Source organism: Megachile rotundata, chromosome 8, assembly GCF_050947335.1.
Source record: "Megachile rotundata isolate GNS110a chromosome 8, iyMegRotu1, whole genome shotgun sequence".
Lineage (NCBI taxonomy): Eukaryota > Metazoa > Arthropoda > Insecta > Hymenoptera > Megachilidae > Megachile > Megachile rotundata.
In genome coordinates, this window is record NC_134990.1 from 16273565 (window position 1) to 16290665 (window position 17101).

At 52.4% G+C, this 17101-nt stretch overlaps 1 protein-coding gene across 22 annotated transcripts in view; it reads left to right on the forward strand.

Moving 5' to 3' along the window:
* Positions 1-17101, forward strand: part of Eph (Eph receptor tyrosine kinase) — a 51162-nt gene that overhangs the window by 4779 nt on the left and 29282 nt on the right. For all 22 annotated transcript variants that reach the window (XM_076534919.1, XM_012284129.2, XM_076534922.1 and 19 more), the window contains exon 2: positions 10406-10485. In XM_076534919.1, the coding sequence (XP_076391034.1) occupies positions 10406-10485 (80 nt within the window). The remainder of the gene's footprint in view (positions 1-10405; positions 10486-17101) is intronic.

Genomic DNA, 17101 nt, shown 5'->3' on the forward strand with positions numbered 1-17101 from the left:
TCCTTATTACGCGTTTCTCGCTTTCCAGTTGTTGCGACCGCTAGAATTTGCATGATCTCGCGGCCGTTCTCGTCCCGATCGAGGTTTTAATGCCGGTCGAGGAAGTAGGTTCCTCGCGAGGAATTCAAACGATACGGAAGCTCGATGAGCGTTTAGCTCGAAGAGGAATGTCCAGCGTATATCCGAGCAGATATCTGTGCAACGCGTTACGCGACGCATTATTTTCCCCGTCGGTTGGTGCAGCCCTTTATCCAGTTTTGTCTCTCAGTCGCTTTTCTTCGATTTCTCTCCCCCGTAAAGTCTCTCGGGGCGTCGCGACGAGGGCGTGAGCGTCGGCTGGTTACATTTCCTAGCAGACCATTATTTCTCTGCTACACCCACGCCGCGTGCCCCGGCAGCCTCACGGACGAGGCAAACTCACGCGAGAATTTCGCGCATACACCCGTGCTCGTCGACTGCATTTTCTCCCTTTTTACCCCTGCTACTACATTACCTTTCCCGAGTCGGGAGTTAGGAGGGTGTCTCGCTGCATATTAATGAAAAAATTTGTGACTTCCCTCCGTCATCCGACAGCCGCATCCGCGAAAAGAAGCAACGGACGGGGCGAAGAGGGGTGCTCTTTTCTCTACCTGTATCGCCGACTCGCTATCCGTCTCCTCTCTTCGTGCGCGATAAATGAACGCGTACCGAGCGCCGTCTGCTCCTCTGCGTTCTTCTCTACCCCCGAAATAAATTTCAACGAGACGGCGTGGCGCGGCGATTTCGCCCTCGACGAAGCTACGTCGGTTCATCGAATCCCGATATCTCTTATCCGAACACGAACAGATTCTATCGATCCTCTTTTCGCCGACGAGTAGCTCGCCGAATCCGGGGAATTATCGTGCCGCGATGCTTGCGCGGATAACGTCTCGAGAGAACGTATCGCGTCGTCGAGCCGACCGAATATTTCTCGATAGACGTTATCGAACCGAAACTTTCGCGGACGTTCCACGATCGAACGCGAAATTCGAACCGACTTCTCGGGATAACGGAAACGACGCTTTCGCCATTTTAGTCGCGTTCGCGAAGATCGCGGAAAATTTGGGAGAGCTTCGCGGGCGAGCTGATAAGAGCTAGGAGACGAGAGACCGAGGACAACCACCGTATTTCCCCGTACACGTCGGAGCCAATAGAATTTTACGAGGCGAGATAACCCAAGGCTGTTTTTCGTGCCATTGTGCCCGGAGGTCACCATTAATAATACAGGTAGTTGGAGGTCGGTGATAATATGGCCGACTGTCGCAGAGGAGGAGCACACGAGTAACAGAGAAAGAGAGAAGCAGCTCCTAAATTTTCCCTTTTCCCAGATAAAGCTTCCGTTTCTTTCCTTTTTCGTCTCCCTTTCTCTCCGTCCGTTCCTCTTCTCGTCCCGTGGTCAGAATAGGTCTATTAGCTTCGCCAGTGGCTTTTACCACTCGCCAACTACCGTTACTTTTGCTTTTCGAGTTGCCGAGAATTCCTCGCGACTTCCCTGTTTTCCGTCGTTACGCTTTGTTACGTTCGATCAAAAAGTTGACCATAATCGAAGAGTCTGCGGTGACCGTCGAGATCCGCGGCTCGACGGAGAGAACAAAGAAACCGAACGATTCGCGACGGCCGAGAAAAGCAGCGAATTTCCCAAGAAATAAGAGGTTATAGATCGAGAGAGCGTAATAAGGCTGTACAAGGTTCAGGCGCGCGGAATGTCCAGACTTGGAACGCGAGAAGGCCTCGCGCTTTGAAAACGAGTTTGATATCGGCGTGGAGCGCAGGTGCGCCAGGATACTCGTTGTTTCTAAAGCGGCATAATGGATCCGCATTTAGGAGGCAAACGGCTGCGTTTAGAAGTACACGGTGATCGTGGCAGAAACGTATTTCCGCGACTAGCTTCGCCGTCTGTTTCAGCCAGAACTTTTAACCTTTTCCACTTTCGATTCGAGGCAAAGTTTCTATTCGCTGTTCCTCGACGCAACCTGACCACCGCGGATTACATTTTTCGATTATGATAATGCTCGAGCCAGCGTCGGGGGCGTATCGCCGGTAGCAAATTGCAAATCTTCGTAATCCCCGTGAGAGCGTAACAGCAGCTGGTGCGGTTCGATTTCGTCGCGTTGTCGCGTCGGTTGCGCGCGCGCGTCCGCGATAATTACATATTTTGAGTTGGTCGGCATGGACGGAACGCGGTTAAAAGGATCCGTTATCGAATCGAGACACGATACGAGGGGGTATCTGGAGCGACGTTTAGGTCCCTCCGCGGGATTACGATCGTGACTTTTGTTCGATCGTAGCGCACGCCAAGCATGGCACGGCCTGGCGCGCTTACCTCGTACACGAACGCTTTGCAGCCTGAATGGTAACTCGAACGTGAAACGAAACGAGATAACTTATGCGCGCGGATGACTCAGGTTTCTCGTTATTTCGGATCGCGTCGTAAAATCTCGGGCTTAACAACGAGCGCGGGGTAATATAGCCCGCCCCTCGTACCTCGGAATTAAAAAGATTCCTGACGCAACGAGGCGAGTCAACGCGTGGGGTGAATCGGCCGGAGTCGCGAATATTTTCTTCGAAGGCTTTACTAATGAACTCGCTTTCTCTCTCTCTCCCCCCGTCGCGATTTCCGTCTTTCGTCACCGCGGTCACAGCGTTGATTAACGATTCCTCGAAAGAATCGCGGTGCCCTAATCGATACGCGTTTCTCGGAAAGTCGTTCCGAAGAGGATTTGCTCCAGGTGTTTCGGCTCGATAGCCGTCGATACGAGCGTTTTGCGAAATTATTTGTCCACCGACCTTATCCCTCGGACCGTTTATGACTCACGTTTCGTCGAAGTGGCCGGTTAATGCTGCAGCGATAAAGCAAAGCCGAAAGCGATGAGCGAATGTTACCCCGAACACAGGAAACGAGCGCCGAATCGAACAAAACGAGCTTCTTCGAGCATGCAGCGTTTCGGTCGACCGAGAAGAAAGAGCTTTTGATTCCTCCCAATTTTATGCAAATTATCGGAAGATGGGGAAGCCGAGGGTGGAAGAATAATCGTCACCGAGGATTAAAAAAAAGAAACGACGACCCGTTAATAAAATAATTATAATATTGGGAGAGCTGTAATAGATTCTTGGAACGCATTAACCGGTCGAGATAAATCGCGGTCGCAGGGTGTATAGCGTGTGCGCGTCGAAGCCGGGAGAGAGAGAGAAAAGCACAGTGCTGGCGTAAGATACTCGCACAAGCTTCTCGGGTTCCGTGTGTAAGATGGTGCGCGCGAGTCGTTCGCGACACGATACACACCGTACGCGAGCGATCGAGCACGTTGCTTGGTAGCGAAGGAACGTGTCGATGTCTAATATTCTCGGTATGTGAAATTACCGAGCGGCATAAATTGCCGATTGGACAGGTGGCCGACAAATGGAGTCGAGGAAATCGACACACGATACCCGCGCTCTCCCGACGCGTGCTTCGTTAACCGCGAATCGAAATAGTTGAATCTATCGCGCTCGTTTTATTTAATTAACCGAGCGAACTCCACCAGATACCAGAAGTATCTTTCGGACGATCCTCGAACAAGCAACCGGCGAATCATCGATCCGCATAAATTTCCAATAAAGGTTTCGACGGAGCATCAATTTTCCAGCGATTTTCGTCGCGATCGCTTCGACGAATCGATGAACTCATCGATGGTATTACGAGGAATTTATGGGCGGTTGACGAGAGCCAGGAAGACACGGGTCGAATGCAAAAAAGGAAAAAAATGGGGGAATAAAACGTAAAAGGGAGATGAAGGACTAGAGCGGTTGCTTTTGTTCGGCGAGCTCGGACGATAACGGTCGATCGGCTGTTTAGAACGATTAATTCGATTATGCCGGTCAGAGGCTAATTTGCATGCTAATGCGTGGACCAAAGAACGCACGGTTCCGTGGGGAAAAGAGAATAGGAAAAACACGGGTTTACGCTCGAGTCAGGTAGAAGTCGCAAATTGCTCGAAAAGAGAAAAGAGGTTCGATGATTCTTTTTGCGGTCGTACCCCTCCCGCTCGAATGCCTCTTTAAGATAATAAATTTCATTACCGTTGTTTCGTCGCGTCTCCGATTCTTTCCCGAAAGTCCTATGGGAGAGCGCGCTTTGCCACGGGGTGATTTAGATGCTAATGCAACGAACGGTGACTCGCGCCTCGCAAGCAGAAACACGACGTTTTCGAGCGCAAGGGTGTGGGATAAATTAAAAGTCATCTCGGTGGAACGTGCGCGACCGGGCATCGTCGCCGGATAGTCGCGCTAAACGCCGGCCAGAAAATTTACGAGCCGGAGAAAGAGCGAGAGGGCGCAACGGAGAAACGTCAGAAAAGAGTTTTATTTATCCGACCAGGCTGAACGTGCATCACCGAGCGCGGAAACAAATAAGTACTTGGATGACTTGGCTTCGATCCAACGAATGATAGATGGCGCGTCACGCCAGCGCTCTTTTCACCTTCGTCGTCGTTCGCCACGTATCCCCGTCCTTGTCCGCGAACGCTTTTTATCCCCGTCGCTTTTCGGTAACGGTGCTTCTTCGTCCACCGTTCGCGTCGAGTCGCGTCGCGACGCGTTGTCTGTCGCTTCTGTATCCCCCGGACGCGAGGAACGAAACGAGCAAAGGAAGAGAGAACGGACTGAAAGGGAAAGAAACGGGGGTGGGAATAAAGGCGAGGGCGAAGGTAGCTGTTGGGACGGACGGGGAAAACAAAAGGGAGAGGGGGTTGCACTTGAAAAGCACAATTGAAATTCAGGATCCATATGCAAAGAGGCTCGCGAGGACCGGCCTGGAGGGAGGAGAGAGAGGGCCTCTGTTAGGAGAGAGGGAGATACGGAGGAAGAGAGTCGCGCGACGAGGAGAGGAAACGGAGAAAGAGAGAAAGAGGCGCGAGAACCGGGTAATCCAACATCTCGTGGACACGCAGTATCCGAGGCATTTTGTCCCTTTGCCTCCTGTGTCGCTTCGCTTCACCCGCGCCTGCCTCTCCGTCACCGTCGGGACCCATATTGTTTAAATAATTGATTTAACACGTGTACATACATTATGCGCAAACATAATAACGCTATGTAAATGGTAATTCCAACGATGGCTGCGCGCTGGCCCATCCTGGCGTGGGCCGACCAGCCACGGCTTCGAAACCTCTTCCACCCTTCTTTCTCCCTCCGTTTCTGGCCGTTCCCTTCTTAGGCTCCCCATGCCGTCCAGTCGGACCCAAAGATCGTGCACGGTGCCCACGGGATCCCGCAGAGAACGCAGACTGGGGTTAAGTTTCCGAGCACCTCATATTTTTTCCTCTCCTCCGACGCTGCCTTTCTCCCGCCCTCCGCCCCTCGTTCGCGCGTTTCCTCTCGTTTCGATTCCTCCCACGGTTCCCCACGTTTCGAAGGTATCGCGTGAAAATCCTTTTCCTCGAATTTTTTCTCTCTCTCTCTCCCTTACGGCTCGCGTTTCTCGGCGCGGCGCGGCGCACGACCGTCGAATCAAGACGTTGAACAGCGATTTATCTCGGATCGATTGGGCGAGGAGCTTTCGCGATACGGCTGGCATTCGAGATGCGACCGATATCGAGAGATTCTCGATCGCCGACGTAATTAAAAAGATCTCGAAACCCGTCATTATCACCGAACGAAGAGTCGACGAGTCGGTCCGTGTGGCACCGTAGGCGAGCCGACAATTAAGATCGAATTCACCTATCATATCCTACCTCGATGCTCACGAATTTGGCAGCGCAAAGGCCGCGACCGATCGACCGTGCTCGGAGCAGCGCGCCGGTCCGATGGGTCAACGACATCCTGGTGAACGGTTCGAGGCGCGATAGGGTACATCGGGACGAAGGAGCGAGCGAGAGGCTCCCGCCGGAAAGAAGAGGAGAAGCGGAAAAAGAAGAGCCGGAGAGAAAGAACGGAATTGGCGAGGGGGTCAGAGAGGAGGACATAAGGGTGGTAAAGGAAGAAGAAGGAATAAAAAAATGAGAGAAAAAGGAAAAGGAAGAGGAGGGAAAGGGGGGAAGAGAGAGATCCTGACAAATTGGAAGGCCGTTAAGCCAAAGGCACGAAGGTGTCGTTCGTTGCAAAGAGAAAAGAGCTTCGATGTTTGGCGAGAAGAGAGAGGTCGGTGAGCCGGGAAAAAGACGAGTCGCGCGACGCTCGTGTCAAGACGATCTCCGGTCTCGGCATTTTTAGAGCCGAAATAAAGTCGAGGAACGTATACCGTTGTATATATTCGCTGGCCGCGCGCTCCACGATCGTAGGTGGTCTCCTCTCACCGGCCAATCTTCCTCTCTCTTTCTCTTTCTCGTCGTCTCGCGTTCGCGTCGTCTCCGTTCGCCGATCCACCGAAACTCGTGCACCTTCGGTCGAGACCGCACCGGTTGGCCGCCTCGGAACAAGAGAGAAAGAGAGACCGGTCGTGCAAACGCCGATAATCGAACGCACACGCGTCCTCCTCGCCGAGAGAAATCGTCTTCGTCCCTCCGATCACCGAAATCGATTCGCCGTCGTGATCGATCGAGCCCTCGAACCGCGCGATACGCTCGTTCTCTCGCGTCGGGATTCTCCTCGAAAGCGCATTACCGCTCGAGAGATTGAATCGTCAGAGATTTACGTGGACCGCGATCGCGGAAAGGCAGGCGGACTCGATAGTTCGAACGGCAGGGAAGCACGCAACGGGAGTATTTCGACGAGTTCGTCTTCACGGCCGAGAGATAAGATCCGAATCGGGGACGGGTTTGCTCGACTTATACGCGAAACGTAAATTTTCTGCCGAGATAAGATCGGTCGTAACCTATTTCCGGCGAGGCCGATCCTCCGTTTCCTCCACGAACGATTTCGCCCGCGGAAAGATTATTGCTCGATCCGTGGAATTTAACCGTTCGAAGAGTTACCGCTACTCGATCTCCTCCGCACGCTTCTCTCTCGACTATCGAAACAGCGTGACGCATAAAAATGTCCGTCGATCTCGGTGATCGGCTTTCCGGCGAGCGTGGCAGTCACGGGGGACGGCAACGATATTATATCGTGAACGATCGAGTCCAGGTGATCGTCGAGCTCCTCCGGAGAGGTAGCGCGCAGGTGTGCGTGAGCGCAGGAGGCGAAATCGTAATCTTAATCGCCTCGGAGTAGCCGCTCGTCTCGGATCGGGCAACAGGTTCCCCCCTCGCGCGCGCGATTCAATCGTGTCTCGGCTTCTATACGCGCGAGAGCCGACCTCTCACGAGCGTACGGTAAGAACAGGCTCGTTACGTCACTCGTCCATTTCCTTCGACGACCCCGGCTATTGATTTATCGTCGAACCTCGTTCCTTTCGTTCTGTCGGTGGATACGCGCGCGCTCGGACCGATCGTCTCCGATTAGAGGAACGCATTGTGCTCGAGCGGAATCGGGACACACCGGCTGCATCGACGCGAGATCCCGCGGAGAAAGTCTTCTCCCTTGCGCAAGAGTAATTGGAAATCGAGCCCGAGGAACGCCGACGATCCTTCGAAAATTTCCGCGTCGATTTTCCACGGGACGAAACGTCGCGTCGGCCGAAAAGACTTCCCAATTTTTTCTCCGTCGCATATCGATGCCCGACTACGCGAGCTCTCCTATTTGAATAATATGAAAAATCGAGGTCTTCCCTCTCGATAGCGGAGAACGAAGAGGCAGGCGGGCAGGAAGGAAGATAGATAGAGGGATAAATGGAGAGAACGCGGTAGATGAACGGATATACGGCGAGCCCGTGGGAGAGAGGGAGAGACGAGCAACGGGGAAAGGAACATAGAACTCGGCAGAGAAGAAAGATGCACGATCGCTGGAGTGAGTTAGGGCCGACGGGCAACGCTATGCATACCGTCACACCCAGCGACACGCTCCAAATTTGAAATTTAAATTCGGTACGTCTCATGGGACCGCGTCGTACACCGGTTACTCACACGCGCGCGTTCCTACGTACTCGCGAGAGTGCGTCTAGGGTGGAAAGGGATCGAACAACGAGGGTAAGAAACTACGAAGAAAAGGTCGATCGGACGACGGATACGTCACCGTTTTCACGACGACCCGTTCGTTCGTTTCCTCTTTCGCGTATACACCCTCGGGAATAGTAATTCGACACCGATCCTACAGCTCCTCCTCTCGGAGCAAACTTTAGTAATCTCCTCGTTCCTCCTTCTAACGCGATAAACCGGGAGCTATCTTCGATTTGCCGTCGATATCATCGTTGCACCGATAATTATCGCTTCGAAAGTACGGAACGGTTTCGCGGATCGGCTAAATCCTCTTGACGGAACGTAGCTATCCCGAAAGTTTATCGAAACCGAGGTGGCAAGAGGGACTTAGGTCTTGCTTCTCGAGTCGGGTTGCACGGCGATCTCGAACGTATACAGAGTACTTTTTGAGAGGGCTCGAATTAGGCCGGCGTACTGCAAAGCCCATTACACGCTATAAGAGGACCGGCTCGAGTGGTTACGGTCCGAGGATCGGTTCGCGAGAATTCAGGGATAACTTCGCACATCCATTCCTTCTCGTCCTAGCACGAACAAATTCCCCGGTCGTTCATTCGATCCGTGACACTCTTGATCGAATGAAACCGAGGAAGCTTAGAGTATTAGCGCGCAAAACGTGGTCCGTGAACGGTCGGCGCAGCCGATAGCTCGGAGACACCGGGATTAGGAAAAACGAGTTTGCGAGCGAATCGATCGGGTGAACAGATAGGAAGAGGTTGTAATTTCGAGGCTGATGCACGGTAAAATTTAGCCACGGCATTATCGCGTTCCGAGGTTATTCACGGGGGACCGCGAATCCCCTTTGAAAGAGGCGGGAAAGCTGCAGCGAAAATTCGACGGGGCTAGGTAGAAATGGCAGGCAGGTAGAGGGTAGGTGGCGGCGGGACAATTATTTTCACCGACACCCCGTGTTTCGACGGTGTCTCGATGAGGTCGGATAATCGCGGTACGCGTGAGAGCCCCTGGGATTCTGCGTGGCTCGTCGAACCGGTCGGTGGTGGTAGAGATAGGGGTAGCGCGCGACGATGGCAAACAGTCGACGACGAGGACAACGGAGGCGAGGAGCGCGAGGGGGATCCGGATGGATTTTGCAGCGCGCAGTTTTCACCTTTGAGATTCCATCCGGCGGCAGGGGTGGTGGTGGGCTGCACCCGCCGCGCCGGCCGGGTACTTTGGTCTAGGAATTCAAGGACCTGGAGTCTGGGGAGGGATCGACGACGACGATGACGACGACGACGATGACGACGGCGACTACGGCGACGATCAAGCTCGCGCGTCGGGGGTGGCACGGCTGATGGCTGCGTGGCACCGCTGAACACCGTGCGACGAGGAGAAGAGAAGCTAAAGGTAATCGAGAAAAACAGAAAGAGTAGAGGGGCTGGAGGGCGAGCAGGAAGCGAGGTCGTGGCGCGAAACGAGGAAAGAGCGGTGACGAGCAGAAAAGCAAAGAGGCATTGAAGTTGGCCAAGAGGGAAAGAGACGAAACGACGAGGATGGGAGGGCGGCCAGCGAAGAGAGAGCATGAACGAGAGAGAAAAGGAGTGAAGAGGGTTGGACCGATAGCGTCGCGGCGGTAGCGAACACCGTGGAAGAAGGACAGACGGAGGTGAAACGATAGAGAGGAAAGTCAACCCGGGGGATGACGGTGACGATGGTGGGGGTGGAGGAGGAAGAGGAGCACGCGGAAGCGAGACGAAAAGATAGAGAGAGATTCCGAAACGGGGTGAAAGACACGCGACGAAGAGAGATACCGCGACGGAGAGGGAAAGAGAGTAGAAAGGGGTGAGCGAGGGTGAACGCCGAGGGGGTGGATTGTAGCAGCAGCAGCCGCCGAGAGCCGGTCGATACGACCACCACTACGAACGTGTCGCAGGACACCACGCACAACCTGCTGTGCTGCGTGTGCAACGATACGCGCGACCCTTCTCCCTCTTTTTCTCTCTCGTCTCATCCCCCGTCCTTTCCTTTCTCTTCCCTTCGCCTCTCCTCACCTCTCCTTTCCTCTCCTCTCTTTACCGCTGCTGGGGCTTTCTCACCCTTCTCGTGTAGGACGAGAACGAGAGCTGCCGAGAAGCAAGGTGTTTTAGCACGGTCTCGAGGATCCGCCATTTTGAGAGGGAGTCGTTTCCCTCATCCCCCTCGAAACGTTGACTTTTCACGGTGAAATCTTTGCTAGGGCTCTCCCGCGCGATTCGATACACCGACGAGTATTTCCATGAGCCAGGAGATCGTCTTAACCAACGTTCGACATGCGAATTCGCGTTCCATTTTATTTTTCACTTTCTAGAGAATTCGTCGATCGAATTCGCGCGGACGACAAAGTGCAGCGTGTGTCTACGGAATCGAAGGATGCTCGTGAATGTTTGATACTGATCCTACCTTGTATTTTCTTTTCGTTACAGTTGTTCTCTTGGACACGACGCAGGAGGAGAAGCTCGAGTGGACAAAGTATCCGTTCGGAGCGGCTGCTAGCACCCCAGGGGTAAGTTCTGACATCGATACTCCGTGTATCATCCAGGGACCTTCGTAAGAAGATTCGACAAAAGGGCATACTTTGCGCGACGTTTCGGGTGTTTCGAAAGCGGGGGAAAAAAGTGGAAAACCGACGCGATTCCGATCGGTCGAACGGGAAATAGGTCGGTTCGGGTACGGTGTTCAATGGGACAAAATGGATATTATAAAGGAGTAAGAACAGCGGGTTCCGGGGGTACCAGAAGCACTTTATGGTCTCGGTGCGCTTGGCATACGTGGGCTCCCGCTGGTCAGTGCGCTCTCTCGGCGCCATGTTTGTTTTTCAGTTGTTAAGCGCGCAGCGGGCCGCCAGACAGGTTTAAATCAGCCACTACCTCCTCCTCCTCCTCCACCTTCTTCATCGCCAACCAGCCACCACCTCCTCTTTCCTCTACCTCTCTTTCTCTCTCGATCGCGTTCGTGCTCTTTCTCTCTTTTTCACCTTGTTTTCCATCTTGCTTTCGTCCCTCTATGCTCTTCCCTCTTTCCCGCTCTATCTCGTTCTCTCTCGACTCGCGCGGGACGCGCAGCGTCGGACCAAGAGTCAGTCCGCTGGGTAACAAATTGCTTTTTGTTTGAACGGACAAATTAGAGAGACGACCGCCGGATAGGGCGGGAGAGAAATGAACAGAACGCGCGTTCGCTACGAAAAGAGAAAGAGAGAGGATGCGTTTATTTAAACGTCGTAGGACGTATAGTTTCCTGCGTGCACGTATAATGTGATCGCGTACGATGCCGCTGAAAATTTCACTCGGACACGACAACTCCTTCTGTCGATTCTACGTGGGTGTCGAACCGCTAGATATCCCGGCTCGGACGCGATGCGATCCGATAAACCGACTGAACCGCTTTACGCGACGATCCTCTCGAGTACGAGAGGAACGTTGTACGATTTCCGCTCGATAGGGTAATACGCTGACTCGTACTTGGGAAATTCGTCGAAAAGAATGCTCGATCTTTTCGATGGCTTTTACCGGTTTATCGTTCGGTCAACCTCGTTATTTCGCGAGCGGCGAAAAGGATAAAATCGAAATTAGAACGTCGATCGAAAAGATATCGGTCGTTTGGTTCTCGTCTACTTTTTCTCGGTCGACTTTCAGTCTGGATCGTTAGTGCCGTACCGCTAATCGAGCAACGTAACCGTTTCGTTTGAAAAGGTTCTTTGAGTGTGCTGTTGATTTTTCTAGCTGCTAAACGTCCTCCGCTTCCCGTTCGGAGCAAAAGGATCGAGGGAACAGCTCGTGCGCGGAAGCTCGATTTTTTCCTTGAAACCAAACGGGAAACTAGACCCCGAAACCTTTTGTCGAGTACTCGAGTTTGCTTCGCACCTCGTCTTCGAGTGGAACGTTCAAACATTACGTATACGCTCCTAACTCGACTTTCTCGCGTATGTACCGTTTCGAGTATCCCCAAACGTGTAATTTACACCTTTTTCACGAACCTCAGCCAGCGATCCTTCGATCGCTTTATAACTTTTTAACCGTCGTAATCCCTTGGCCGCTTTTACTCTGTCGCGATCGTAGAATATCGCGTTTGTCGAATAAGTTGCAGTGTTCGTAACGGCGGAGAAGGACCGATACGGTCGAGCACGCAACGACGATAAAGAAACGGCTACTCCAGAAATTCCTCGAGGTCTTAGCTCATCGCGATCGGGTCGGATGTCTGAAACCGAACGTCATCGGGAGCTCAAAGTTCCAGCGAACTGGCGCGAATATTTAACGACCCATCCATGAAACGTTTCACTGTCACATCTTTTTCGATGGTCGCGCCAAATCGTTATTCGCGATTACGACGGCGATTCCAGGAACATTCCCTCTCATTGGATCCTTACTTCGTCGGTGTCGACCAAGAAAGGCACGACGGGTTAATCTCTGTGATACCCGCGACGACGAAAGGCCAGAATTAATTTTCACCTGTATTTCATCTCGTGGTATCTGTTCCCCGTGACACTTATCGCTTCCAAGTTCTCTCGGATGAAGCGAAAGCTCCGAGAATGACATAGAGGAATCCTCTTAGAGTGGTCCAGCTTCCTGATCCGCTTCTAACCGATGGTTTTCCAAGGGTGTCGCGTGAACGGAATGCGAGATAGATCGAGTGCTCCGTCGAAAGAGGGACACCTAAGTCGACCTAATCAGTTTTCTCGAACAGAGATTAACGATACTCGCGCTTTCTCCGCTTTTCGATGCTTCAATAGCGTCCCGCCAGAAGCTTTTGACCACCGAGAACTCTCGTCTCGAAAACTACCTGCCGGGCAGACGAAGAAGATTGTCTTACTTTGGCCTTAACCACGGCCCTTCTCTATCGAAGTCCAAAGTTCCAGCGTAATAAGTACGGTCAGTGCATGGGTTTATTAATATACAGAACCGTAGGGCGAACAGCGTCAGAACAAACAAGCCAAACAGAATTAGCTCAGAGTATTTGAACAACCCGATGGGGAGAGAAGGGTTGGCGTGCGTGGCGAAGCGAGACGTCGCTTTGATGGCGTTGCTGGCGAGCCTCGAAATTCGTATAAAGGGATCCCGAAGATACTCGCTCTCTCTCTCTCGAACTCTCCCGTTTTATCTCTCTCCGCGTACCGCTAATCCTGCCTGCAGGACTTTGGAGAAACTCGCGTTTCACCCTCGTTCTCGATGGACGGAGAAAGACTAAATAAAACGAGAAGGAAGAGAAAAAGAGCACCGCTTGAATTAATTGAGAACGCTCGAGTTTCCAATCGGCCGATAAAGAGACCGTTGGTGATCCTTCGACTTTTCCTCGTTTCATTCTTCGATAACAGGGAAAGTTTCCGCTCGTCGTCGACGAGATCTTCGCGGACTCGTTCGCGTAACGCGTTTTTATCTCGGTCCTCGTAAACGAGGAAAAAAATGGTATTTTCCTTGTTTGAAACATTCTTCGATATTCAAAGACAAAGTACAGGTTCGCTACGATCGCCGGATCTTCTCTCGGAGGAGAAATTTATCGTCGATTTGGCGGCCGTTCGGCTCGTTTCCCCGATGTAATGTAATCCTGACCGCGTAGGAGAAGACCCAAGAACGTTTAGAAAGTCCAATAAACAATGACGGGACGATTTTGGGAAACGGCGATCGTTGGTTCCGTGTACTTTATGCTCGGTGTCTCGTTAAATGTAAATTATCGAAGGTATGCACTCGACGTGTACCGATCGGGGACATCCAATCTACGGGAACATCGAGAAAAGTCTACGATAGCGGTCACAAAGAGGTACGCGAAGCGATTTATTTCTACGGAGATAAAGTTTCGATAGAACTGGTGGGGACGTAGAATAGAGAAGGAGGACTCGATCGACCGCTCGTTGATTCGTTCGACAGAATATTTAAATCGTTTTCCGTCTCGGGAACAACGAGACAAGGTTGACTCGAACGATCGTACGTTTCGGTTCAGGTAGAGCGAGAAGCTAGAGGCGAGTTAACGGTACTCCGTCGCGATAACTGGCTGCTGCGAGAAAAAGAACTCGAAGTTTGGCTTCCGAACGGAGGATCCTCCCGTGTATCACCGGTTGATACGGAGTAGCCAAGTTCGAGCCGATGAAACGTAGCAATCGTCTACGGTTCCTGGCGAAAAGGTCCGTTCCGCTCGCACGCGCCACTCGAGCCTCTATCTGATCGTTTCATCTCGTTCTTCGCGTTTTCTTCTTCATCCTCCGTTCGCAGCCACCGACTCCTCTATTCACCTTTTCTCCTCTTACCTTCTCGATCTCTCTCGTTCGCCACCCTCTCGTCGCTTCTTCCTCGATCTCCCGGTTGGTCTTTTTAGCCGCGTTCGCGGTCGTATCTGCATCTAAATGCGCTCCTCGGATGCGAAATTCTGAGGACGTCACGCGGTGATATGTGACTCGGGTAACCGCGTGTTCGGGGGCTCTCGCTCGTCAAGGATCGCCTTCCCGGAATGCGACGCAACGCGCGAGAAAACACTTGGCTTCGTCAGCGAGCTCGACGCGCTTCTCGCGTCCACTTTGCTCGTCCGCGCGTATCCTCGCGTTTTGCATACCGGTAGCGAGGCTGGTTCGCCTTTCTCGCAAATTTTCGAACGAACGAGTCATCGCTTCTCCTCCGCTCACCCCTCCGTCTCGAAAAACAGACTCGTGTCTGGAACGTCGATCGCGGACGGAATTTTTGTCAACGCTGGAACCCACCAGCGTTTTTTCCTTTATTTATCGCCGATAGAGTTTCTCGAGGATGCCAGAGATTTGAGAGAGTGACGCGCTGGGAAAACGATATAACCGAGGCGCCCAAGTAATTACCCGTAGCTCATAAAAAGAGTACATAAATAGAAGGGTGGAGACAGGCGCGTGTGTCTTTCGGGTCGGACGCGTACCGGGTGGAGCGCAATAATCGTACAGCTGTGAACATTTCGGGGCGCCGAGCGAGAATAATAAATATCGGGTTACCTTCGGGGGTGTGTCTAGAATAACTAGTCGGCTATTAGCTAAATATTTATTAGCCAGATAAGTGGATGATTTATTCTCTCCCCTCGCTTACGTAAAACGACTGGATGTCGTCGTTGCGCGACCTGCCAACCACCGAGAAACCGAACCAACTAATTCGTCGCTGCGCCGGTTGCCAGTACGTTTGCTGCCTCGGAATCCGACCGTCCCGAAAGATCGATCGCTCAAACTCGAAGCTCGTTATCGAAACGAGCAACGATTCGAGTTATCACGCTGCTCGCGACCCGTTATAAACAGCGTCCAGCGGGCGGACCTCTCCTTTTTTTCCCGCAACGATTTATCGGCTTACCGAGACGGAAATTCGAGAACTACTTGTCTTCGAACATGTGGCGCGTCTCGTTGTTCCTCACTGACCCTGTTTATCGTTACCCCTTTATCTTCTTCGAGAAAGGATACGCGGCTGCGTCTCGATCCCGCCGATCGAAACCGATCGGGTTCTCGTTAACGTAATCGAGTTTCCGTTTGTTCCAGGTACGCGTGACTCAGCCATTCCTATCCTCGTGCCGCGTATTTCCGTTGCACGATTTCCTCCGTGTCTCTATGCAAAATCGGGCAATCGAGAAGTATCGTAACGGGAAAACGAAAACGTCGCATAGAGCGGTCGTTCTCGGGTAGCGTGAAATTAAGCGAATTGTAGATTCTTCGGTGGAATGGAGCCCCGTATCCAGGAAACGGTAAAATCTCGTCCCATTCGAGTTCTCGAATCACGAAACGTACGCGTGTTTTCGGCTCGTAAAATGCCCACGGATATGGGACCGTCTCGAGCAACGCGAACGAAACTCTCGAACGGAAAGTATCGATTACGGATTTCTCATCGAGACCCCACGGAACGGAAAGAAATCGCGGCGTTCGATCGATAAACGCTCCCTCAACCCCTTTTCTCCGTAACCTCTTCGAATTACACCAACCGGTGATTTTACGCGACGAATATGAAAAGCGTTTCGATCGCTTCGCGGCTAGAAAATAGAACGATTCGAGCGAAAGACTTCTCGATAGAATCCTCGAAGCGAACCTTATTAGCGCGAACGTCACGAAGTAACGATACTCGCGACGGTGATTCGCGAGCTCTCGAAAGGTAAAGAAAAACGAGGCGAGATTGCCGTGGAAATACGCGGTTCGCGAAACGACACGGATAAACATCGCGTTTCCGTCCTTTTAATGTAAACGCACCGTGATTAAAGGCCGGATTAACGTGGTGGTTCGTGCAAATGCGATTACTCGCGAGAGAAAGAGAGAACGCGCCGACGCGAAACGATAAAAGAATCGCGAAAGAAAAGACGAGGCAACGGCGAACGTGTTTCCTGCTCGACTCGGTGGAAGGGGTTACACGCAATTACGAGAGAGTGTCCTGGGACACGAAGCTCGTCCCAAATCGTCAACGAGCGTGGTCGTTACCGGAGCTGGATCGATGCTCGTAACCGAGCCTGACCCAGGAGTCGCGCTTACGCATCTGTTTGCTGATTTGTGGCTCGGCGTCGTTTCGCCAAGGGATTTTTATCGCGCTGGAGCTATCCGTGATTGCGTCGTTAAGGCCTTCCGCGGCAGCAGGTAGAGAGACCCGTTTCTCTCTTCTTTTTCTCCTGCTGCTCCCCCTTCTTTCTCCTCGATACCGCATGCACGTCGTCTCTTTCGAAGATCCGTCGTAACCAGCCAACCGACAAGGACGATGCTTTTCTGCTGTCGGTATCCGTCGAAAAGTCTCCGATAAACGTACCTAACGACTTCGCTCCTCTTTAGCCATTTTTTACCCACTTTATTGCTTATCCATCGATTTTCGCGCAACTATGTTCGTGACGCTGCAACGTTAATCGTGCGTTCGGACGGCGCGGCGCGGTGCGTTCGAAGAAAAAGAAGAGAAACAGATTTAATGGACGCGAAAGCATCGACGTAGGAAGGATTCGAACTCTTTCGTTCCGTCTCCCACATTCCTCGTTACCTAGAGAGAACCCACGGTGGGTTTCTCGCGGCCGATGAGCCGAGACGTTTTATCGAGACGCTCGATAGATGTACGATCCCTCGATCGTCTTCGGTCAAGACTGGATCGTTGTCGCGTGATCTGCATCGTCGGTCCTTTATTTCATCCTGTCCCTCGTGACTAGCCGAGCGTGTACCGCTTGTCGCGAGG